The sequence below is a fragment of the Populus nigra genome, chromosome 2 (genome assembly GCF_951802175.1).
Source record: "Populus nigra chromosome 2, ddPopNigr1.1, whole genome shotgun sequence".
Lineage (NCBI taxonomy): Eukaryota > Viridiplantae > Streptophyta > Magnoliopsida > Malpighiales > Salicaceae > Populus > Populus nigra.
Window position 1 is genome coordinate 35,529,027 of NC_084853.1, and position 26,999 is coordinate 35,556,025.

Consider the following 26,999-nt stretch of genomic DNA (forward strand, 5'->3'; position numbering starts at 1 on the left):
TATAATTATTTGTGTTATAAATATAAATATAATTATTTTTATTATAATTAAAATTATTAATATTAAAAATACTATTATTTGTATTATAAATATTATTATGTTTATTATAGTTAAAATTATTAATATAATAATTATTAAATTTGAAAAACAAATTATTAATATTGAAAAAAACCATTATTACAATCAAAGAAAAACTATATATTTTTTTTAAGATTAAAAAAAATAAGAACTTGGGCAGATAAATTAAATATTATTATTATTATTATTATTAATTTTTTTAAAAAATATTATTCCTATAAAAACTTAGGCCATACAAATTTAATAATATTATTAATATCATAAATGTTATTAAATTCATTAATATTATTAAATTTGAAATAAATTTTATTACTATATAAAAAATATAAATTTGATTTAAAGGGTAAAATCAATTATTATTATTATTATTATTATTAACTTGGGTTTGACATGTCATTCATGACCCAAGAAACTTGAGCCTGAAAAGTAGCACCTTATCCAAGTTGTTTGGGAGTGGCAGGAGCGTATACCCAAGTCCCTTCCTCTCTAGCCCAAGACACTTGAGAGTGGTAGAGACATAGATCCAAGTCCCTTGAGTCTTGCAACTCTAACTGACCCAAAACTCTTGGTTTAGGCTTCCAGATCCAAGGCTAATGGATCCGTCGTTAGGACCCAAGGCTTGGGTCCTACGTCCTGATCCCAACTCTCATTGGTTTAGATTGAAGTTAGATCTAAGGCTCTTGAATCTGGTATTTATAAGGGATGTAAAGTTCTTGAGCCTGATATTGCTGTCAGACTCATTTACTTTTGAATAAATTTAATATTATTATTAATATTAAAAATATTATTATTTATATTAAAAATATTGTTATTTTTATTATAATTAATATTATTAATATAATAATTAATAAATTTAAAAAACAATCATAGATTTGTATATGAAGCCTAACGCACCAGTCAAAACTAAACAAATTTGTATTGAGAAAGGAAGAAAGGAAAAGGAGAAGCGCGGTAAACTAGCGGGAAACATTTTACGTGGGAATTTGCACAGAGACACAAACCGGAAGAACCAGTAACCTTGAAGAACATAGACCCCTTTTACCGTACTCATGAGCTGGACAGCTGTCAACGACGTACATCTTCCAATCAACTGACAAATTCGTACGATACCGGATTCTAAAAACATGTGACAGCGTGGCAAACATAACTAGCGAGTATCAATAACTCAACGTCAAAAGCGAGTACCCAATACCAGTAAATCAAAATAAATAAGCTGACAAGGCCACGGTGGTCCCCAGTGATTGTGAGCTGATGTGTCAGAGAGGAGGTGATCAGGCACGTGATGGACCGACACACATGAGACGTGGAGACTTAAAGGCTCTCTCTCTCTCTCTTTCTTTGGGAGAGAGAGAAGAAATCAGTTGGTAGCGGTTAGGGAGGTAGGGTGGCGGTTAAATGTGGTTAATATTAGAGGGTCAATTGACTTAACTAGAGTTAAAAAGGAGGGTTAAATAAAAAAGTTAGGCAAGTGATTTTACATTTTAGGCTTGACAGACGTTTAATTTTCACTATAAAAAAAGAGCTCAGCTTCACCTCTTCTCTGACTCCATCTTCTTCTTCTTCTTCTTCTTCTTCTTCAGTGCACAGAAAAAGAAACACAGAGATTTTCTCTTTTCTAGAGAAAGAGAGAATAGAAAGAGCAATTATAAGAGAGTGTGTGTTCTTTGATTCAACAATGGCGGTTTCGCTAAGATGCTTTTGTACATGGACATTGCTGGTTCTAGTTATGTTTCTCAGTGTCAACGCTGCGGAAGAGAAAGACGAGCTGAAATTGAGGTACATCTTGATGAGAATTCATTCAATATAGAAGACTGCAGTAGGAATTAATGGAAACAGAGGTGCATTTTTTTCACATTTGAATCACCGTGATCTTCATTGCAAGCTCCAAAAGCATCTCCGTATACGAGCATTTTCTATTTGCATAATGTCTATTGCATTGAATGAATTAACAAGAAAATGTTAGTGTTCAACGCAGAGTCGTCATGATATTTTGTATTTATTCTGTCAGGTTGAAGGAAACGCAGGAGTTGCTAAGCTCAAAGAACTCGTCGATGGCAGAATGGTGAGTAACAGACAAGTTATAAATCTGAACAGAGGTCCCAATCGTAAACGTTGAAAATGGTAGGACTCGGACCGTTGGATGAAATCGAGCGGAATCTATATAACATCCGTTAATTTTAAGCCATTGAGATCGCGCCCGGAAAATTAATCCGGACCGATCGTTAATTCGTTATGCTTAGATATTTGTTAGAATCGCACTCTTTGGGTTTTTTTTAATGTACGAAAATGACCTTACTCGAGTAACAGGATTTTGTGAGGCATCAAATATGTGAAAATCTCTTCATTTTGAATTAAAATTCAGTTTTACTTGTATGTTTTCAGGTCTGATGATGCATGGAACGAGCATACTGTAGAGGATTCAGAGGAGGTGGCTGCAATGGTTGATGAGTGAGTGCCTCTTTCCTTCTCTCTGGTTTGTTTTTTGTTTTTTAATTTATTTATTTTGGATCCCTCTTCCCATGAGAATTACTAAGAGCAAGTCTAATGCATGCTAAGTTATTATTTTATTCTGCAAATGCCATTCTATTTCCATAAATCTCGTGATTCCATTGAATGAACTTCTTAAATTTTCGAGCTACGAAGAGACCACATGACTTGTGCATATTTAAACTCAAAAGTAAACCCTGATCTAGTCTTCTTTATTTAACATTAAGTATAGTTTTTAGTTCTTACTGCTCTTTTGGAACATTAGATGTCATTCTCACCTCGCTGGTGCTGAAATTCCTGTCAAACACAAAAGAGTCAACGACAAATGATGTGGCTAGTTTGAAGCTATATTTGTTGGAGAAGAGTCCTGTTGTTGGAAATATTAAGGGGAAAAAATAAATAAATAAATAAATAGGATATGTATATCAAGCATAGTCTCTACTGGTCTTTCGGAACGTTAGATGTATTTTTTACCTCGCTGGTGTTGAAGTTTCAGTCAAAAGAGTCAATGACAAATGGTATTTATGAAGCCTCAATACAGGATACGTCAAATTAATTTGAGAAAAACGCGTTACTAACTACTAATCAGGTGGGAAATAAAAAAGGGAGAAGGTAGGAGAGGGCTTGTTTAAATCTAAGGATAATTTCTAGCTGCTTTGCTTCATCGATCCATGTTAATGTCTATGCGCTTTTGGTTCTCTGTTACTGTCGGTTTTTGTGATAAATAAAAGACCCCTTAAATTATTGTTCAAGAAGCTCCCATCTATCGTTTGAGGATTAATCAACAACCATGTTCTCTACTGTTGCGTTCTCTCCTTCCACCTTTTAATCTTGCTGCCAGTTTATGCACATGCACATGTCCTGAGATCCGCGCACCACGCCCTTAATTTATTTCCTGTCCTCGTCTTCTTTCCCAGTCCAAATCTCATTCACAAGTACACTAGCTTTATATCAAATGCGCCTGTGATTATTTAATGGTCTTTTTAATGCCTTTTAAGAAGTCATTGTTGAGTTTGAGTGTACATTAAACGAGAGAAAAAAAAATATTCAGAGGAGATGCCGTTTTGCATGCTGACTTTTGCTTTTACCAGATTGCAGGATATCTAGCATACCAAACCCTTCTGATGGTAGAGTTTACATCCTTTTGCATTGAGTCTTCTAATTTTACTGATAAGTTAGTTTCTTGAATCAAATTATGGGTGCTAATCTGCGTTGTTTATATATAATATAGGATTCCACCTCCAGTTGCCACTAAATTCTACAATCAATTGCACTCAAGTTCTGTCCCACTTCTAAAGAATTGAGCTGTAGTTATTCTTTCACACCATTATAAATTCATAAATTTTTCCAGCAAGGCTAAAATTCACATTTTAGATTTATTGGAACTGTATTAATTACGTACATCGCCCTGTAAAAAGACCAGGTGGGGAAGACAACTTAGATTCTGCTCCTATTCTCCAGCCTGTCAAGAGACAGTAGATACAAGTCACATAGCACAGATCTGGCTTCATACCGTATGCCTTTGTCCATGTCCTTTTTGTTGATCCAGCAGCTGCTCAATTTATCCAATAGGGCCACCATGAACTCACTAAATGTCCACATTTTTATTGTCCACCGACACGCCAAGTACCAGACAGGAATTCGTTCCCCCAGTCTTGCATTTATTTCTTACACAGCAAATTGAGGGAGAGAATCACACGCTTTTACGTACGCACGGTATCCATCTCCCATCACATGGCCTACACATCTTGAAGCGGGACAGCCTGCTTTAACTTCCAAGTGTTAGATTAAATACTTACACTATATTGGTCCGCGACTTTGAACACATCTGATGTTGTTGCGATAAATGTACATAATTGTTTGCCTTTTCGTTCTTATTTTTCTGCTACACGTGCTTTAACTTGGACTTCAGACTGGTTACTCGTGGATAATTAGTAACTCGCGTGTCAGCTCATTGGAAAAGGAAAGGAACAACTTGATTAATTAGACGACGGTGATAGCAATTTCATAACCGTGATTTCTGTTTTTACCAGGAGCATACGCAACAGCACTGAAAGGAGGAAATTGGGATTTTTCTCATGCGTAACTGGCAATCCTATTGATGATTGTTGGCGATGTGATCCCCATTGGCAACTCCACAGAAAGCGCCTTGCTAACTGTGGCATTGGTTTTGGACGCAATGCTGTCGGAGGTCGCGATGGAAAATACTATGTTGTTAGTAACCCTGGCGATGATGACCCTGTTAACCCAAGACCAGGGACTCTACGCCATGCTGTCATTCAAGACCAGCCTTTGTGGATTGTGTTCAAGAGGGACATGGTGATTACCCTCAAGCAAGAGCTTATCATGAACAGCTTCAAGACCATAGATGCTCGTGGAACCAATGTCCACATTGCCAATGGGGCTTGCATCACCATCCAGTTTGTCTCGAACGTCATAATTCATGGTCTCCATATACATGATTGTAAGAGTACAGGCAATGCGATGGTTCGTAGCTCGCCTAGCCATTATGGGTGGAGAACTATGGCTGACGGAGACGGTATCTCCATTTTTGGAGCAAGCCACATTTGGATTGATCACAATTCTCTTTCAAATTGCGCAGATGGCCTTATTGATGCTATAATGGGGTCCACCGCCATTACCATCTCGAACAACTACTTCACTCACCATAACGAGGTCAATTATGCTTTCTATCCATCAATTTTTGTTTTTTTGTTTTTTTGTTTTTTTGTTTTTTAATTATATGAGCTTATAAAAGTGTGGAATGACGGAGTTTTTCTTCAAAATTGAATAACAGGTTATGCTATTAGGCCACAGTGACTCCTATAAAAGAGATAAGCAGATGCAAGTGACCATTGCCTATAACCATTTTGGTGAAGGTCTTATCCAGAGAATGCCCAGGTAACTGACCATCAACCGACATACATACATACATACATACAGTATGTATGTATGTATGTATGTATCCCTTGTGCGGTTTCCTCGTAGGATTTATAGAATGATCTTAACGAGGTCAATTCATAAAAGTATGTATGTATGTATGTATGTATGTATGTATCCCTTGTGCGGTTTCCTCGTAGGATTTATAGAATGATCTTAACGAGGTCAATTCATAAACCTTGCAGGTGCAGGCATGGGTATTTCCACGTAGTGAACAATGACTACACGCACTGGGAAATGTATGCCATTGGAGGAAGTGCTAATCCCACGATTAATAGCCAGGGCAACAGATATCTTGCCCCTGCCAACGCTTTTGCCAAAGAGGTATATACTAAATGAACATGCAATTTCTTGTGACAGCGATGATCATGTGATGATTACAGTCACGAGAACAAAATTTATACTGGCAGGTGACAAAAAGGGTAGACACGGAAACTGGAGTATGGAGGCATTGGAATTGGAGATCAGAAGGCGACCTCCTGCTAAACGGAGCCTACTTCATTCCATCAGGAGCTGGAGCTGCAGCCAGCTATGCCAGGGCCTCAAGCTTAGGGGCCAAGTCCTCATCGATGGTCGGGGTCATCACTTCAAATGCTGGAGCCCTAGTCTGCCGCAGGGGCCGCCGATGTTAATTCTCAATCCCATCAATAGTTTAAAAAACGAAAGAGTTGAGTACAAAAAAACATTCAAAATTTTTCATTTTCCTTCCCCTGTTATGGTTATAATAGCAGTATCCAGTAAGTTTGCAGCTACTGTGTTTACAATATCATCCCCTTCTCTGTACTTCTCCCCGATGCCCTGCCCACCAAATATCTGGCAAATGTACATTTATACTACATGTGCCACACTGCTGTCACACCAATATGCAATATTCCACCTGTAACCTTTGCCACCGATCGACCTCGGCCTGCTTTAAATGCTGCAGTGTTGTTCCACATCTCTATTCCTCATAGAGTATAGTCCATTTGCTTCTTCTCTACTGTATAATTCAATTCTCTATTGGATCAACCATGTCACAGATATTGTTTAATTTGCTAGCACCAAGGTTCTTTTCTCTGATCATTTGGTCCTTTTATTTTTGTACCGACCCTATTTTTAAAGTATTTTTAAGAAAAAAAACTAATAAAATAGAAAAAAAAACAACAAAAACCCAAAAAAATTATGTTCTTGATGTATTGCGTCATTTTCAGTATTGTCTCAAAAAGATTCAAATTTCAAATGTCTTTTCAACGCATTCAGCTTTTAATACGTTATTTTTAAAATCATTGATTTTTCTCATTAAATCAACATTGATGTTACTTTTCAAAAAAAAAAAATCAAAATACAAATGTTGGACCAAATAATTGAGGGAAGAAGACAAAACTTTTCCACCTATAAATAGGCGGCCCCACACACACGCGCGTGCACGTACACACAAAGGCAAGGGGCCATAAAAAAAACCCTACTAGCCGCCGACCCTCCATTTTTTTCCTTCCTCCCAAACTAGTCTCCCTCTCTACCAAACAACCCTTAGTAAACCACAGGCCAATCCTTTACCCTAAGCCTATAGACTTGTTCCCCTCGACAAAAGCCTCAAACTCATTTTATCTCCTTCAAACACCAGCAGATTCATTATCCACCAAATCGACCAGACCACTGCCCCCTCCTCACCAGATCACTACCTCCTCTAACATACTAACACAATACAGCCCCCCATCACTGATCATAATCACCACGCCAACAAGACAACAACAACTACATGTTATACCTAAAGAATTAATATAAATGAATTTTGGCAATTTGAGGAGCTAGGAAACCACCACATATGCACACGACACAATTGAGATTCAAATGATGCCTTTCATTCCTAATGCTCTAGCCTTTAATAGGCGTTTTACAGACTTGCAAATAAATAGGAAATAACTGACCCACTTAACTGGTCTTTAATAGGAAATAACTGACCCACTTCGCACGGACTGTGCATTACCAAATAATAAATCACATAACAACTAAATTAACAATATCCCTTTAATAATTAAAGTGATTCCCTAGCTTGCTTAGCTTCATTTCTCTTAAACATTTTAGGCGTGCAACATAACCTTTCCTTTTAGATGAACTCGCCCACGAGTTCAGGATATGTCTTACGCAGCTCCTCTACATTCACCCAGGTGGCATCTTCCTCGTTAGCTCTTTTCCATTGAATCAAGAAATCAACTCCTGCGCAATTTCCTTTTTTCTTAAGCCTTTTTTCTAATATTTTCTTTGGTTTGGGGGTTAGTGTGCCTTTTTCCATCACTGTCGGCAGTCTAGGGTTAGGATTTAACTGAGTTCTAATCTTCTTCTTGAGGCAAGAGATGTGAAATACTAGGTAAATCTTGGAGTCTTTGGGTAGATCAAGCTTGTATGCAACCTTCCTAATTTTTTGAATGATCTGGAAGGGCCTGAAATACCTTGGAGAAAGCTTCAAGCTTTTCCTCACTGCTATTATCATCTGTCTATAGGGTTTTAACCTTAAATAGACTCAATCCCCCACTCTATACTCCCTCTATGTTCTCTTTTTATCTGCGTATAACTTCATTCTCGTTTGAGCTTCTTGCAGGTTTTTCCATGCCAAGTTAAGGATTCAATCTTGACTTTTCATTTCATCTTCAACTGCTTGTACTGTTGTGGTCCCAAGCTCATATGGGAGGAGTCATGGTGGCTCTTGTCCGTATACTATCTCAAAGGGGGTAAACCCTGTAGAGCAGTGCTCTGAAGTATTATGTGTTTATTTGGCTAAAGGTAGCCAACTGACCTAATCTTTGGGTCTATCACTAGTAAAACACCTGAGGTACCCTTCTAACCATTTATTCATTACCTATGTCTGCACATCCATTTAAGGATGATAGGTTGAACTCATTAACAACTTGGTTCCACTTAAATGGAAGATTTGTTTTTCAAAAATTGCTTGTGAATATTGTATCTCGATTACTGACTATACTATGTGGTATGTCGTGTAATTTGAATATGTTTTTTATAAATGCCTTTGCTACTATTGCTGTTGTATATGGATGTGTCATTGGTATAAAATTACTGTACTTGCTAAACTTGTCTACTATCACCATGATTACATTATACCCCTTGGACAAAGGTAAACCCTTTATAAAGTTCATACTAATATCTACCCATACTTTACTTGGTATTGGTAAAGGTTGCAAAGCCCCAGCTGGTTTGAGGTTTTTTCTTTTGTTCCTTTGGCATACCATGCATTCTCTAATTAATTTTCTGATGTCCTTTCTTAAGCCATACCAAAAGAATTCCCTCTTGAGCCTGAAGTGAGTCTTTTGTGAACCAGTATGCCTTTACATGGGGCTGCTATGAAATTGCTGCATAACTTGCTCTCGCTGCACCTTTAAGGTTCCAAAGTGTACCCTCATTTTATAGAATAAGAACCCCCATCTAACCTGGTACTTGAGGGGATCAAGATCACTTTGATGGTAGTGGTTGAGTAATTATTGCAACTGGGGATTTTGGTGATATACTTGATGGAGCTCTTCCTATCAATTAATCGTAACCATGCTGATGGCCTTGGCTTCTCCATAATTAGTCATAGTCCCCTCTGGTTCTGAACTATTCTTATGGTCCGGTAACCTGGAGAGAGCATCTGCTGCCTTATTTTCTTTGCCACTACAATATTCCACACTAAAATCAAAGCCTAACAGCTTTGTTATCCACTTTTGTTGAAAAAGTGTTCCAACCTTTTGCTCCAAAAGGTGCTTCAGAGCTAAGTCAGTCCTTACTTTAAATCTGTGCCTTAGCAGATAATGTCTCATTTTTGAAGTGCTAACACAAGAGCCAAAAAAATCTTTTTTATAAGTGGATAAGAACAAATTTTTACCTTTTAATACTTAGCTTAAATAAGCTAAAGGCCTCTCTTCCTGTATTAAAACAGCTCCTAACCCATTTCCAGAAGCATCACATTCTACCATGAATATTTTGGAAAACTCTGGTAAAACATTGATTAATGAGTATAAAAACAACCCTTATCTTATGTACATGTTAATGAAATAAATTTTAATCAATATATCTTTACAAAAAAAACCGGATAAAAAAAGATTTATAGGTATAAATTTTCAGGAAAACAAATACGTCTTAGTGAAGGCGTTCTGATGCCAAGCCCCAAGCATGTTAGGTCTGGCGCTGGCCAAGCCCTGGTATGCCAAGTTTGGTAGTGTGCCAAGCCCCGGGCATGTTGACTTTGATGCTAACCAAACCCAGAGATGATTGGGCTTGGTAGTGTGCCAAGTCTCGGGAATACTAGGTTTGATAATATACCAAGCCCTGGGCTTGTTGGGTCTGGCTCTAGCCAGACCCAAACACAATTGGGTTTAGTAGTGTGTCAAACCCCGACACGCTAGGTTTGGCACAGGCCAAACCCCGAAGTGATTAGGCTTGACAATATGCCAAGTCCAAGATAACGTGGATCTAGCAAACATGGCAGACTCAAAGTACTTAGATATAGCCATCTGTCAAGTCCAATGTAATGTAAGTCTAGCAAACATGTCAAACCCAAGGCATAAGAACTTGGCAGTCCGCCAAGTCCATTGCAGTTAGACTTGACAGTCAGCCAAGTCCAAGATAACGTGGACCTGATAAACATATCAAATCCAAGGCACAAGAACTTGGCAGTCCGCCAAGTCCATTGCACTTGGACTTAATAGTCAGTCAAGTCCAAGATAACATAGATCTAGCAAACATGTCAAACTCAAGGTACTTGAACTTGACAGTCTGACAAGTCCAAGGTAACAATCATCCTCCATTGGTACGCCTAACGAAATGACCATTCTACCCGGGACACGTCCAAAGAGATGGCCCTCCTCTCTTGGGTCTAGCCTAGGGTAAGAGCTCAACCTCCATGGGCTCAGTTACATCTGACATCTTGGACCTTAATCTTCCTATACCTTTTAGGTTTATAAAAGTCATTCAAGGACCCATCATATTTCTATCAAGCATTAATATAGATGTAAGGGATATTTATACCTTATTAAATGCTATCATGGTAAAATTACACTTCATACCTATTTTTTTACAAAAAAAACAAGACTCATGGGCTATAAATACACAATAAAATATTCAAATCAATTATTCACAATCTTTATTATTTACTGCATTTTTTTCTAGAATATTTTTATATTTTCTATCTCTAAAAAGATATTTATTTAAGCATCAGAGAGTCCTTATCTCCACTTAAAAAGAACCTTTACACGTACTAGTCACAAGCCACCTGGCCTATTAAGCACCAAGTATATGTTATCAAACACCTTAGCTAGAAAGAATGGATGAGATTGCTAGGATCAATTGATTAACCGATTATCCAACCTAGGAACCCTATTCTTAGGCTATTTGGATTTTTTGGAACTTCATTAGTGGCTTCGTCTGTGGGAAACTGGTAAAAAAGTCATTGGTTTCTTCCTAAAGCTTGCTTTTGATATTTTCAGACCATTCCATGGCACACAATCAATGCGCACCTGGGTTAAAATGCGGGACATGGAAAGAAACGTTCCGGTCTTATAGGGTTGTGTCTTATGTGCGTTTAGTTTTCTTTGTTCTTTTAATTTTTGTTCTTTTAATTTTATCTTAATTCTTGATGAAGGTTTTGCAGTTATGAATTGGGTCCAATAAACATTTATTTGTTGATTCTATTCTTATGCACTTTGAAACTAAGTGATTGAAGCTACTAAATAGATAAAATGGGAAGGACTCGATAATAAATATAAGAGTTTTGATCAGATCAATAGAGGTGATGAATCAGTGGTAGTTGTTACATGTCTTCTCATGAATTTTCTGAAGTAGGCTCTTCTCAGGAAGCAGAAGACAAAAAAAAAAAACTAATGTTGGTTTTTTCTAATTTTTTATATAAATTAATCGAACCGTTCCAAAATTGATCAGTTTGGAATGGTTTCAATTTTGAAAAAAAAATAGTTTGGTTATTGGTTTAAGTAAAAACCAAACCAGCCTGAAAAATAGCCACCCCTACAAAACATATGTATATCCTAGCTTTGATGCCCGCACGATGTTGCGGGCTTTTTAAGTGAAATTTAATTCTAATTATTATAATAGATAATGATAAAATAATTAGAAATATTATGAAGCAAAAGGCATGGAATTCATGAAGTTGATGGTGGATTGCAAAAGTTAAGTAAAGACAGTTAAATCCAAGCAGAACAAAAGTGCCTAGAGCCAAGTATTTTATGCCTTATACATATAGAAAAGTGGATGTCAATGAATGGTAAGTTGCAATAAAAAAGCACGTGATGAAGATGTCCAATGCTGGATAAGAAACATTGATTAACCGAATACTAGTTTTTTTTCTACAACAAGAGATAAATGTAACTATAAGCTACAAGTTATTCTCAAAGCAATAAACATCAAAGATTCTTGAAGATAAATAAGAAATGAGAAATAAAGATGTAATTGTATATGAGTTCATAAAAAAAGTAAGGCAATCAGGAAATGAGTTCATAAAAAAAGCATTCTCATGGTAATAGAGCAATGAAAACAAAATTAAAAAATATAGAGGAATTAAAATCTTGAAGACTAAAATTAAGGGTTTAAAAAATACAGAGCAACTCAATTTTTTTCTTATTGGGGATTGTCTTGATTTTTCAGACAATTTTTTTTGTCCTATTTTGATTACTACAATTTATTTATTTATTAATAGTGTTGGTATAATTTTATTGCATCTCAATTCTTAATATATCTCAGCATCACATAGTATATTCTAATCTATTTTATTTTTTTGACACTATGATGAAACTCTCAAAACTTGAGTTCTTATATATCTAAATTTCAGAAATGGTAAAATAGAATAGAAATCTGGTATCAATATTGGCTTAATAATTAAAATAAACAATTTCTATTAGTCACTTTATTTTCCCCACATCTAATAAATGGCCTAGATCCAGTGCCAGGCAAAAGAAACGACCAACATTTTCTTTGCAGGATAAAATCCTTGCAACATTTGTATGTCATAACAGTTGCCTCATGTGTTAAACAAATAGTTGGTCAGTAGCTTCTATATGCTAAAAGTCAAAAGCCACATGTCAAGTATCATGGAAACAAAACGTGACAATGTGCCCTCTCAACCCACCCATGTATAATAATTTGAGATGCAGACAACAACATGAATACATGTTCTAACTTTGAAATCTAAGTCCTTTCTTGAAAGATAATCTGATAGAGAAAATGAAGAATTGCAGCAACTAAGAAAAACCGATGATAAATAATAGGAAAATAAAAAAAACTAATGCATAAAACCGACAACAAACCAATATGCAATTATGGGTGAAATAAAAAAGAAGAAACGATGAAGAATCTGGGAACCAATGCACAGTAAAAAGAAAGCAAAATATTTCAACCAATTACTCCAAAATCTACCTTTGGACAACCATATCACAAAAGCACAAAACTACACTAAAGAGATTGAACAAAAAATCATGCAAGTTATAAATCAAGACATCAACAAAAATCACTACTCAAATGATGGCATGAGAAACCAACGCAAATAATAGCATGAGAAACCAACAAAGGAAAGCTTACAACCAGAGAAAAGCATATAAAAACATGGCAGGGAATTGCTTGGAAAGGAAGAGAATAGACCTAAAAGGCATTACCATGTTAAAAAAAATCAAGAAGCTGCAGAATACAACCCATGTGCACCCTTTAAGATAAAAATAAGCACACACAACAGGGTTAGCTGAAGGAACAATTGCATCCTAGAATTAAAAAAAGCTAAACAATGCAATGAAATTTTTTTTTCTAAATGAGTCTAAAAAATCACAAAGAAACTAAAAAACTTGGCAAAAACTAAAAAAACTTGTTAGAAAATCAGAGAAAAGAGATGACATGCAATCCTATAAACAATCAATGAGTGGGTACTATCAATGATGGTCCATTTGCAGACTAATAAAAAAAAGAGCCAAACACTAAAGCAAACTAAAAAAAGAGCATCACCAATGAAAATCCCTGAAGTGCACTGAAATGGAAGAAATTATAGACCATAATGATAATCAGCCAAGCAACAAAAAAGGGCATATTTTAAAGCAAAAGATACTTACATGAAGCATAAAAAATAGACAGTAAAGCCATTGATCCAAAGTAGAGAAATAAGCAGTAGATGAAGCTAAAGACAACCCAGGAAAAAATGTAAAGACCTGATGAAAAACAAGAAAGCATGACAAATTATGGCTGGCTTGCACTGAAAAAAAAAAGGAGTAAAAGCTGAGAGAGAAGCATGCAAAGCTCAAGGCAAAACAAAAGTCTGAAAAAATTAAAGTAATCAGACGCAACCTGGCAGACATAAATAGAAAGAATTCAATGCTAAATTAAAGCACATTCCATTTGAACCCTCAACAAACGTTACTTGTTGGTGCAGTGCATTCATGTTCATTCAATGTACACTAACAATTATGCATGAAAAAACAAAAAAAAAAACAAAGATAAAAAGTCCAACTCACCTCAACAGAAGCCAAAAAACACACACCAACAAAGGCAGCCAAACAATCTGAAAACCAAGACAACCTGAACCACATGACGCAAAAAATAAAATAAGGGAATTAGAAGGTTCACATAGGAAAAACATGATAGGTAATGCAACGAAAAAAAGATGACTAAACTGGTGCAACAAAATATAGCAAGGGCAGTTGGTTCTGAAAGATCGTAAATTATGAAGAAAAAAAGCTAACCCAACCTAAAGAAAAAAATTTGCACAAAAAAACCTTAAAATATCATATACGATGAAGAGGGAGTTGGGAGCTGACAGAATTGAATTACTAAAAAAACCCCAGAAGAGCACCACCCAATGCAATGAGACAATGACAAACAAATAAAAAAGATATGCCAACTATACTAACCAAAACAGAACTGCTAACCAAAACAGAATGGAAAATAATAAAGTCTGGTTACCACCTAGACAATAGTAAAGGAAAATGTGACATTGCAATTCCTTGTCAAAAACGAATTTCATGTTAGCCCCCAAACAAATGGCAGCAGCCCTTCTAATGTTGTAGAGAAAACCAAGGTGAGGGCAAGTATGTGTGTATAATGATGTCACTGTCACAATCATTTAATGCATAATAATTCTTAATGGACACGCAGTCCCTGATACAAACTCCACAGCGAAGCCAAGATTAAAATCAATGCATGTGCAAGTCAAATGCTTTCTAAGCCCAAAGGAAAAGCAGGGTAGCTAGCTAGCTATGTATATATTTTATCCTTATGCCCAAGCCGCTATTGAACACAGCTCCTAAGACGTGAAAATTAGTTGTGCAAGCTCATTGTCTCTTGACTTGTTTCTTTAATTATTTTCAAGCTGATGGCCTATTTTTTCAAGCCTCTCTGAGCCTTCAAAAAATCCAAAGTCTTTCTAAGTCTGCACGAAAAGCAACTCTCTCAACCATAGTTTTGAAACCTGGCCCGACGGGTCGACCCGGGGCTGGAATTGGGTCGGGTTTAAAAAAACATAGAGGAAGTCAAAACTCGGGGTGACCCGGCTGGTTAACCCGACGACCCGACAAGACCCGGTTAAAAACTCGATTGCAACCTGTTGACTTTTGTTTTTTTAATAAACAATGTCATTTTGATTTATTTAAAAAATCAGAATTGACCCGGTGACCCAGTCAAAACTTGAAACTCGGCACATGGGATGGGTCGACTACCGGTTCGGGTTTAAAAACTCTGCTCTCAGCTGCATAGAAAAAGAAAAGACTCAATTGCAGAGAAAGAGAAAAGACACTTGTAAATTGTCAAAGCATTATTGCACCACCATGATCTTGCTTATGGAAGTATAATGCTTTTCAAGTTTGGGCAAATAGCTATAGTGTAGTAGTAGTAATAGTAGTAGTAATAATAATAATAATAACTAAAAAAAATCTAAAAAAAAACATAAAAAAAAAATATTATAGCAATTCATGGTATTTTGTTTTTCGATGCTTTGCCCCACCCATGTCTTTAATTGTGATGATTATCATCTTTTCAACCTTCTTTCTGGTTCACGATACTTCAGGACCCCACTTCTTCGGACAAGGTAATTGTGATGATTATTTTCGGTGGATGTAGGACCAGCCTAGACCATCAAACACCTTGCATATTTTGGTCAAAGTTTAGGCTTCAGGCGAGGTAACATGCCAAGTACCAGTTTATTCATCAGCAGGTGTTAACTTTACTTTCTCGACGATCATAGGGTTTGTTGCCTAGATCAGCCTCCTATAAATTCCTTTAAATGCTGATTTTTAAATTCAAACTCAAAAAGTCAAGGGAGCAAACCATTGCTATATAGAAAGATAGAGCACCTCAAGCATTCGCTACATTTTGTAATCTATATACCTCTGATATATACAATAGTAGCAACTTTAAGATGCAGCTGGTGAAAAAAGCTTTTAAACTATACAACACCAGGCACTGCCAGTATCGCTATCTATCTATACCCACCTCCCCGCTCCTGTATACTATCTTGCTATTTTTCACCTTGTTTAGATGGTTCAATCATCAGTACCAGGGGTCCTTCAGTGCTCTTTATGTGCGAAATTAGCTCCACCTAGTCCACAGAGCGCTCCTGGGAATTGCTATGTTAGACCTTGACAGCAGAACCAAATTCAGGGATAAGGTGGGATGGTATATCTCTTATCCGGTAGCCATTACCCCAGAAAGAGGCAAGACAAAGACCCATGATCGCCATGGCAACTACAGAGCATGCTGGTGGGACAGCCTGTGTGCTCCCGAGGAAATGGGAAGCTAGAAGTCCAGCCAAGGTGGAGCTTTGCATTCCTGTACATAATGAAATTGTCCTGCAAGCTTCTTCCTCTTGCCTGTGACAATAACCACAGAAGTTAACTTCTTATCCCCCTTCATACAAAATTCTAACTCGTTCGTACAGGAAGATGAAAAAACAAAAACCAACCATGCATTTGCTAGAATCTGCTTTAAAGGGCAAATAAACTGCTCTAGATTGTTACACAAACCTTCATTCAGCCTATTCCGGGGAGCATTGCCAATATTAAAAGCAAACATCTTATTGAGGAATTCACAAAAGGTCAGGGGAGTTGCTATAACTGGCAAAAGAGGAGATAGAAATCAGAATAACTGGATTCCAACATTGCTCTAATTTTCTACCAGGAATTAGTTGACATCTGCGTAGAGCACACAGGACCAAATAGCTTCTCAGAAATTTCGAGTTAAGTTGAATTATCTCAAGGCATGAGGCAGCGATTGGAAAAGGCAGGTTATAAGTTCAGTGGAACATCAATTGGCCTTAGGTTCAACTGGTATTAGCCTCCCGTGTAAAGCAGGAGGTCATGAGTTAAACTCTCACTAAGGGACTTCAGCTTCTAAAATATTCACTCGTAAGAAAAAGTTCAGAAAAACAGAATGATGTAGCAGAATGGGTTGAAAATCCAACATAAGCAGTAGAAATGGAAAGAAATAAGCAACAGTATAATAACCAACAATGTGTGAAATCTGACAGTGGGTAAGGTCAGATGGTCATATGAGGTTTCCAGAATAAATTACATTTGCAAGCATCCACATAAGCATAACCATCACCAAGTCCATAGCTTTGGCACAGTAACCAAAGGAGGAGTTTATAACGGTGGGACTGGGAACATCACTTGAACAACTATTGCATGAGGATCACAACAAGCGGGTCACAAAACAGGACAATGGCAATGAGGACTGGTTTTTATCAATTCTAAATTTCAAAACTGCAAAATGCACTCGACCCAAAATGCATTTATGAAATTACCTCAAAGCTGGAATTTTGGAGACCCAATATCCCAAAGTGAATGCCACGGCATGAAATGTCAATACTGGAAAAATCAACCAGAGACCCTCTTTGGAAAGAATCTGACTTCTATTTATTGCTAGTGGACTGCCAATACAAAGCGAAGTGCACACCATAGCAACAAATGGCATGACAGGATTCAGTAAATTTACAACTTCCTTTGCATAGGTATTTAGCACGAGGCCGAGAGTAACTGGAATAAGGACAACCTTAAAAAAGGGAATCTAATGTTAAACTTGAGGGAGGAGAAATAAAATAGTGAATCTAAAAACATATCAGTTAGTAAAGAGCTCTCATTACCTGCAAGATTGACTTTGACATGGCAATGGCATCAACAGGAACTACAGAGCCAATGAGAAGACCAGTTAAAAGAGGTGTGAAAAGGACTGATGCAATGGTAGTGGAGCTAGTAAGGAGAATGCTCAAGGCTACATCCCCTTTACTCAAGAAACTAGCATAGCTGGATAACTGAGCTCCTGCAACACAAGATGTTAAGACAAAACCCGCAAAGAACATCTGAGACATCCCAAATGCCTTTGCAACTAATACTCCAAGGCCTGGTTTGAGCACATACTGCGCGATAAACCCAACAGATAGTGGTAAAGGTCTGCAACAGATGGAAAAAATAAAGAACTTGATTCTAAATTTTGCAAATTGACATAATACATTCAACAGTTCAAAGAAAGGAATTAAATTAACGAGAAAAAAACCTATACCGTTTAATTGCAGGAGCAAAATCATGAATAGAAAGTTTAATCCCAATTGACAACATGATCCCACCAAGTGCTGGAGCATACAACTCCTTCGATACCCTGAAACAAAGTTTCAAAATCAAACTTGCAAACTAAATTAGGCATCCAACACTCCTTTTTGAGCCCTTAAAGACCAGTCCCAAGCCTTTTTAGTCAGAAAAAGAATACAACAAAAATCCTGAAAAGCTACCAGAAAGAAATAAAAAGCACAAGTTTTGACCATATTCATCTATTATATTCTTTAATAAATAAATTATTGGCAATTAAAGAAGTATTATATCAATCAAACTTCATAAGAAAAATCAAAATAAAATATTGAAACAGAACAACATCGAAGTAAGCTAAGTTTAGTTTAATATTGATTAGTTTCGAAAAGTGTCCATTTTATATATATATATATATATATATAACAATCAAAACTCGGGGACTCAACAAACGACTAATCAAACACAACCCATCCTGGAAAAGCAGCAGAGACAATCCCAAGAACAAGACTAATTTCCCGCATTAACTAAACCAAAAGTACTGGAACAGCGACTATTTTTTTTTCTCAGGATTAGTAACAAAAAAGAATACTAAAAGGAAATTAAATTTATATATAGAAGCAACTAACCAAGTGAAAGTGGCAGGCTGAGCAAGAGCAGCTATTGCGGTGGCAGCAACAACAAAAGGAAGCATAGCTGATAAGACCTGAGAAGAATCGGTTTTTGCCACCTCTGCATTTGGGTTAATCCCAAAATGCAATAAAGAAACGTTGCCTTCTCTTCTCTGTGACCCAACTCTTCCTATAAACGGTGAGGTTGAACAAGCAAATGTAAACCGTGCTCCATTCTTCGGCCAGCCCTTATTTAATCTTTTCATTGGAAGAGAATGGCAAGTAAATGAAGAATAAGAAGTTGGAGAAACGACGTTCTGAGCTTTTGTAGAGATTGAGAGTTTTGGTACTGGTATTGGGGAGATGGAGGAGATTAAGGCCATTTAATTGTGTTTCACAAAGGGAGAAAAAAAATGGGGGGGTGTTGGGTGGCAGCGGATTTTGTTTCTTGAGGTGGTTAAAGAGGTAGGCCCGCCGGGGAGAGGTGGAGTCCGGCGAAGTAGGGAGGGAAAGGGAGGTGGTGGAGTTTTAGGAAAAGATGTGGAGGAGATGGAGCTTGAGTGTGGGAGGAGATATTATGGATTTTTTGAGTCAATTATAACTTAGTACCTATATTTTACTGCAATTCATTAAGGGGTCCCTTAGCATGAAGATAATCCCTTATCGAGCATCGATCATCTTCAATTACTCTTTTTTTGGTCCGAAAATACCAGAAAGTCTTACCTTTAGAGAGAAGTTATTAAAATATTGACAAATAGAAGGACTAATATATATATTTCCCAAACTATAAGGATCTGTATTTTAGCTTCATTAAAATACAGGAACCAGGCTATAATAAACTGTCTCTTTCTTTTTAGTAGCGGAGAAAAGGATTGTATTTTAATCTTAATTTTTTAATATTAGTGATTAAGAGAGAATGCTCAGGTGTGGTTCTTCTCTATCGTGATCATGCAGTTGGTGGTGACGTGTAGAGTTTGTAGTGGCTGGGACTAGAAGTTGCTAATTACGGTCGAGTATCAATCAAGGCATAGTCCAGTCCAGATGGTTAATTTTGCCGTTTACTTTATGTGATAGGAAGAAGAAAGGACAGAATCCAATGGATTCGTGGATGATGAGGTTGTTTCTTTCTTGATTGTCTAAACGCTGAGGCTCTGCATCACTTGGCCGCGTGTCTGGTCTTTCTAGAATAGTTACGTAGCTGTTGGGAGTTTCGGAGTTTCGTAATAATAATTATTTTTTAAAATATTTTTTATTTTAAAAAAATATTTTTTTAAAAAAATATTTTTAATATTAATATATTAAAATGATATGAAAACATCAAAAATATATTTATTTAAAGCAAAAAATTAAAAAAATTAAAATTTTTCAAAAACATTTTCCAATCACAGTGTCAAACATTGTCTAAAGAACTGTTTATACTGGATAATATGCGGGTCAGATTAAATTTATTTTTATATAAAAAAATTAATGTTTAGACTATGTTAACATATTTTAAAAATGAAAAAAATATATAGATTTTATATTTCAGTAAGATGATTTTGTTTAATTATTTGGTAGAAAATTAAACAACAGAAATGAATCAAAATTTTTTAAAAAAAAAGTAGACAGTAATAGCCAGAAGAAATTGAAAGAAAATTAAAAAAAAATGGTCATCATGACTTTTATCAAGGTTGTCAATTCTGTTTTGATAGGTATTTCGTTTTTTTAATTGGAATGGAATGTTTCAGTTTCGAAATGTTTCAACGTGCCGTTTTCGGGATTATATATATATATATATATATATATATATATATATATATATAATTCAAATTCAAGATAAATTAATTATAAATTATGCAATATAAATACAATGTCAAACAAATATAATTTCAAAATTTAAAATATTTCTAAATAGTCAAGATTAAATAGATCTTTAACTTAAAGTAATTCAACTTAAACAAAATATCAAAATATTATGAAAGTAAAATATTTTAACACAAATATTTTAAATATAAAGTTAGGTCAATGTTATCAAAGCTAATGGAATCTAAAGCATTTCTTGTTTTGCTCAAATTCCTACAAAGTATAAACATGAAAAAATTTTCACTTTTAACAAAATTTTGGTAAAGTTTCCTCTATTTAGAAACTTCACTCAAAATTTTGTCACCTTTTAAATATATGCAAATAACCACAATAATCAAACGCAATAAATTCTCACATTTCATAATCAAAAGTAGTCTCAGGCTTACCACTAAAAACACAAAACTCAATTATTTTCACCCACCATATTTTATGAACGGTAGTTTTAAATAAGAATATTTTCATGAGACAAATGCAAATAACATACATATATACAAAATAAATATGAAATACTTAAACAATTGAATCCTAAAATATGTCAACATGGCTCATCTATCTATTTATATTTACATTGTTTACTAGATGATCTAGACTCATTAATAGCACGACTACATCTTGCTCCTACTTGAGTAACCTCATCCTCTGCTACGACATCATCAAAAGTTAACATTTCTTCAAAGTTCTCAAGTGCATTACGGTAAACATTGAACCATCAAGATGTATAAATGTATCCTTTGTGTTCTTCATCAATATTACAAAGTATAAATGTGGCTTCTTGATCCTTTCGTAGCAACAAGTCAGTCCAATATTAATAAAACATTAATGTTAAATTAAAATATCTATAAATAAAACACATCATTTAACATATATTAATTCTAAAAATATTTAATTACTTACAATATTATGAATCTGTTGAGCATGTTGCTTGTATTGTATGTTTGTAGGTGGAGGAACCTACTCGAGATCCGGTGTAATAACCCGATGTGTGATACTTATGTATTAAATCATTTACTTATCCTCTATAATCACATGATGCATCTTTATAAATATTTCATTTCTCTATCCATCCCATTGTGATACATAAGCTTTATAATAGCTTATCCAGTCATAATTACTATTTTTACCTTATAATTTATGGCACAAAATGCACCACTCATTCTAATGTGTTATAGATATAGCACCTTATAATCACATGATGCATCTTTATAAATATTTCATTTCTCTATCCATCCCATTGTGATACATAAGCTTTATAATAGCTTATCCAGTCATAATTACTATTTTTACCTTATAATTTATGGCACAAAATGCACCACTCATATCTATGTTGATTAGAATGTGCTGTATCTATAACCAAATTTTCGCATTACCTGAGCTAGATAATGTACCTTAACCATATAAAAAACTATAAATGGGATCATTGATATCTATATGCTTGTCCTAGTAATACAAAAAACTAGAGCAACTCCTAATTTATTCTCATACGAAGTCCACGTGACTTGTAGAAGATAAGTATCATAAATATTAAACAATAATAATTTGTTGATGTTAAGTTGATGTTCTTAACAAATAGTTCAATTATAAAATAAAATAATCTACTAGCACACCATCTAACATTACAAATATATCATTTTAATTGTATTTTTAAAGTTACAATTAGACAATATAAATGCATATTATTGTAAAATAACATTGAATTACCTACATCCTAATGAGAGTGAAGTGTAACCCCTATTATTTGGATTAATGTTGTTAGAATCACAAGTTGACTCATAAAATCATATAATTGTACGATTAAATATATATTTATTGTGCAAATTTTAAAACATAATAAATCTAGACTGAAATCTAGTAAAATTGAGTAAAATCAAGTAAACTTGATTTTTATATTCGTTTTTACATTTTTAAAAGAAGATTACCAAAATTATAGAAAGTAATATAAACTTAGATCTGAAATCCATTCTCACTTCACTTAGCTTCGCTCTTTCCATCTTTCTCACAGATTGATTTCTTTAATAATCTGCTTTCACTATCTTCTAAGGTCTAAGTATTTCTTTATTTCTTCTCCTTAGTTTCTAGAATTCTTTTTTCTTAATTTCTTGTTTGGTTTCTAGATCTTCCTATGCCTTGCCTTCACAAGCTTCAATTTCCATAAAAAAGACCATCTTCACTATAATTTATTAGCATATAATTAATTAAAAATAATAATTAAATAGCTCCGTATAATACGAGATCAAATATCTTGATTTACTTCTATCTCTTAGCTTTTCTTTTAACCTTTGATGTGTATCAAAACTCATTCTAACATTTATTTACGTATATAATTCTTGATTTATTTTATTAATGGCCCGAATTTGATTTGTAGTAAAAAATTATAAAATTAAAAAAAAAATCATCAAACTAAAAACCACGTTGACAGTGCTCGCACTTTTTTTGTATTAAAAAAATGACTTTTGATCCAAGCCGTGACAAAGCACAATTACGCTGGCTAGTTTAATTATAAGCTTTAATACTGAATTTGAATAAGTACCCAAACGTTTTTCAATATTAACAAATCACAATCTAACTTATAATTTTCAAATTTAATTCTAAGTTGTATGAAATTGTACTGAATTAATTTTTTTGTTAAAAAAAAACCTTTATTTGTCTAGCATGTGATATATTATTTTTTGAGTTTTATGTTCATTTTTATTTGGCAAATTACATATTAAAAAAACTAGTAGATTCGATTTTTATTTTATTTTATTTATTTATTTATTCTATTTGATAGTTTAGGGCTCTCTAAATTTTCTATTTAAAAGAACAAAAAAGTTGTACAAGCCTTGTGGGAGAAGACATTGATTAATAAAAAGTTGAGAGTTTTAACATTTCTTTTAGAACTACAATTGTGTTTTTAATTTCAATGTTTTTTTTTTTTAAAAAAAAAAAACAATAATAAGCTCTATCATCTTGTTATTCACCCCATCAATGTAAAGGAAATAGAAGCCAAGACTTGAAAACCTAAAGGATGGAGGTAAAGCGCGGTAAAAATGTCTTGATGTATTATGGTTTGTAATAGTAAAATTAATATTGTAATCTTTTAAAAAAAACTATTAAATGGATTATTAGGAGTAACATGGTTTAATTTTTTTAGATTTGACCAGAAGTAACTTGGTATTTTCAGATTTTTTATACAATAAAATTATTTAATTGCCCTTAAAAACAAAAAGGTTATTTAACTTTGGTTGAGCTTTTTCGATATTTTACTTTTCATAGCATGATAAAATGAATTTTTGCCCTTAAAATCCAAATTTCCTTGCCTTGTTTCAGGGATTTATTTGTACTTTTATTTATTTATTTTTTAAAATTTGGTTTGCAATTTGATATTTTATTATATATATATATATATATATATATATATATATATATATATATATTATTGCATGCTAGAAAGTAAGTTTCCTTCTTGTGCTCAAGTAATGAGTGTGATAGATTACAACATCAAAAAATGACATTCCTTAGTGTGTTTAGATTCCTCGTGCCGGGGCCTATCTTCTTAAGTGGTGCAAGCGGTGCGTGCGATGTTATTCCCTGTGGTTTGGTGTTGATATAATTTTTTTTTCCTCTTTTTTTTCTCTTTTATTTTCAATTCTCACCCTTGACCTTTCAAAATTTCACAATAGCTCTTTTAATTTTTTTTTCTTTGCAATTGATGCAAGTTTTTTTAATTGATATTTTTTTATTTTAAATATTTTATAGATTTAAAATTTATTTTCATTTTCATCCTTATTTAATTTTTTTTAATTTATCAAATTTAATCTTCATTCTTGTAATTAATTACTTTTGATTAATATTTTTTATTTGAATTATTTTATAGAATTAAAATTTATTTTCAATCTCATCACCTTTTAATAATCAAATATAGTCCCTATTCTTTAATTTTTAATTTTTTTTAACTAAAACTAACTCGAAACAAACCTATCAAACCATTAAATTGAATAATTATTATCCTACTCATAAACAGCCACGTCATTATATATATATATATATATATATATATATATATATATATATATATAAAATTGTCCTGCAGTTCGGCTAGGCAGCTATTTCTTATAGATAGAAGAGTTCTTTATAACTTATTACATTTAGTTTGCCAAAATAACTCTTTGACTAATATTAATCATACTTAATTTAATAATATCTTGTTTCATCAAATGTCTTCTTTTCTCATAAGTCCTTCCATCATATCCTATCCTTTTCTTTTTCTTTTTCTATTTATAAAAACAAAAAATCAAGATAAATTGGAAAGAATATGAAATAAACAGAGAAGATAAAGTTATAAATTGATTTAAAAAATATAGGGATTAAATATATAGTTTTTAAAACAATAAGGACTAATTAAATTAGTTTCAGCTAAACTACAAGGACCAAAATATAATTAACTGTAGATAAAACATGATGCTGATTGCTGCTGCACATGAGTGGTCGTCCCAGTTAGATCGAACAATCCAATAAAAGGAGTGAGAGATGACAGCAATTCAAAGATGAAGGCTGGCAGCTATAAATGAAGCATCGCATGTTTAAAATGCACTGTTGCAAAGAGCCAATCTGGATTAAAAAATCATGTTGCAGAATACCTTATTCATGTTGATGCATCACAGTCAAATTGGAGTGATGCTAGCTAGCTAGCTATAAGACATATAAGCTGGCCAGCCTCCTATAACACGCACTCTTGGATTAACCCTTGCGTGCATATGGCAAATTCGCAAATACTTTCATCCAGAACCAAAAAAACAAACAAGCAAGCAAAGCAATTAAAAGCAGATAGCAGATGTTGATCACAAAATGTACACTCAAGGGGACTGCTCTTATACACAAGACGTCAAACCTAAACACGGTCTAATTTGCAGCTGGATACCGAACATGGGATTTAATTTTAGTCCACCATCCACTACAACCTATCAAGCTAAACAGGCTTTACAGCATAAATAGAGTAAGGTTAGTGTGTTTGAAATTGAGAGGACAAAGATCAAATCAGAGTGCAGGACATAAAAAAATATTTTAAGGATCATGAATGGGAGAATTACTGGAACTGTAAGGTCATCAAGCTGCGAATAAACAAGTATTTGAAGCCTTCTCGGTCAAATGCAAAGATAAGATTTTAACTCACCTTCCCACAAAAACTTGTCGTCTCCTTTATCTTGGATTGATAACTTAATAACAAGAGTCCAAGTATTAAATAGAAAGAAATATAGTTAACCTAGTCAGTCCACATGCACAGTTCACCTTCTGTTCATACTGACAGAATGAGCGCAAGTACCAAAGAATAGGACCGTCTTGATCAATAATTGTATTGCCACACTAGATACACATATAATGGATGAACATTGCCATCATCTCCGTTAGAAAGGGCGGGTCATGCCATTTTCTCATCACACCCAGAGCTCATACAAATATTGGTCATACACAATACAGCTTACATGCTGCGCATATCAGACTTGCAACAGTAAAGATCAAACAAGTATACAAAAGCAGGATCACTACCACATGCATGTTGGTCAAAAACAACAACTGGCTGGTATTGCATGTGGGATTTTTAGGGATCAAATACGCATGCCATTCCATTAATAAAAGATCTAACCTTTCTATATTAGCATCGGAGTTCAACATGGATACCATCCCAGACAATGAAACACCGTATTAATGTCTTTTAACTATTACCATACACGGAACACAGAACAAGCCAAGAGAAGGCAACCGAGTCCATCCCATTTTGTCCCGTCTAAACCTCTAAGTGATGGGACTATATTCTATACAATAATTCTATGACAATAATGAAGCACACGATAAAATGAATGAATAATTGTTCAAGAATATGCAGGACTGTCCAGAAACCATGTCGGACCAACTGGCAAGCAATCAAAAAACTGAGAGAAACTAGATCTTGGTCTATCTGGTTCAACCACAGCGCTTTTTAACAAAACCTCCAGCTAAATCAGTAAGCAGAAAAAAAAATATGCATTCTGGTTTTATTTACTACCTCAACCAGAAATTCCTTCTGCACAAACACTGCAGTATCTCTTACAGGTCCTCTAGGTTATTAATGCCAGATCACCAACTGAGAAGTAATTCATTGAAAAAAGGCTGTAGGTTTACTTGATACATAGATAACCTAGGGTATGGACTAATTTGCATTTTGCAACTTGGGGCCATGCACTAACATAGGCAGATCATCACTTCCTAAGTGGTAAGTAAGGCCAGCTTATGCTGGTTGGATATAATTACCAAGCCAGTCAAGGTCCTAATCTGACTGTTCTAAGATCAAATCAAGTGTAGTTTCCGTATACTTTTACAACAGGCTAGATTATCCAACCTGAAAATCAGTCGCCCTTAAACCAGAACACTCTAAATTTTGAGCTAGTCTCCCGACTTAAAGAAAGGGAAAAGGCTAACATTTTCTGAACATAAGGCAAGTTAAAGTTTATAATCATGTCAGAGTTCAGCCCTTTCATGATGAGAGAAGGAAAGATTA

The 26,999-nt window shown here is 34.5% G+C and overlaps 2 protein-coding genes across 2 annotated transcripts; one reads left to right on the forward strand and one right to left on the reverse strand.

Annotated features, from left to right (window-relative positions):
• The first annotated feature begins 1,574 nt into the window (after positions 1-1,574).
• LOC133681732 (probable pectate lyase 8) lies at positions 1,575-6,535 on the forward strand. Its single transcript, XM_062104851.1, has 7 exons — positions 1,575-1,854; positions 2,087-2,140; positions 2,461-2,526; positions 4,599-5,241; positions 5,363-5,466; positions 5,691-5,829; positions 5,916-6,535. The coding sequence occupies exons 1-7, from the start codon at positions 1,754-1,756 to the stop codon at positions 6,135-6,137; spliced, it is 1,329 nt and encodes a 442-aa protein (XP_061960835.1). The 5' UTR covers positions 1,575-1,753; the 3' UTR covers positions 6,138-6,535.
• Positions 6,536-15,772: 9,237 nt separating this feature from the next.
• LOC133682852 (probable sodium/metabolite cotransporter BASS3, chloroplastic) lies at positions 15,773-19,216 on the reverse strand. Its single transcript, XM_062106391.1, has 5 exons — positions 18,665-19,216; positions 18,016-18,111; positions 17,600-17,906; positions 17,261-17,508; positions 15,773-16,328 (listed from the first exon to the last, which is right to left on the reverse strand). Exons 1-5 carry the CDS (start codon positions 19,027-19,029, stop codon positions 16,091-16,093), a joined length of 1,254 nt encoding a protein of 417 aa, XP_061962375.1. The 5' UTR covers positions 19,030-19,216; the 3' UTR covers positions 15,773-16,090.
• Positions 19,217-26,999: the final 7,783 nt, after the last annotated feature.

Coding starts and splice junctions, on each gene's coding strand:
- LOC133681732 (XM_062104851.1), top strand. CDS start 1,754: ATGGCGGTTTCGCTAAGATGCTTTTGTACATGGACATTGCTGGTTCTA. Junction 2,141..2,460: donor AACTCGTCGATGGCAGAATG/GTGAGTAACAGA, acceptor GTATGTTTTCAG/GTCTGATGATGCATGGAACG. Junction 5,830..5,915: donor CCAACGCTTTTGCCAAAGAG/GTATATACTAAA, acceptor TTATACTGGCAG/GTGACAAAAAGGGTAGACAC.
- LOC133682852 (XM_062106391.1), bottom strand. CDS start 19,029: ATGGCCTTAATCTCCTCCATCTCCCCAATACCAGTACCAAAACTCTCA. Junction 17,509..17,599: donor TGTCAAAGTCAATCTTGCAG/GTAATGAGAGCT, acceptor CCCTTTTTTAAG/GTTGTCCTTATTCCAGTTAC. Junction 16,329..17,260: donor TCCAAAATTCCAGCTTTGAG/GTAATTTCATAA, acceptor TTATTGTCACAG/GCAAGAGGAAGAAGCTTGCA.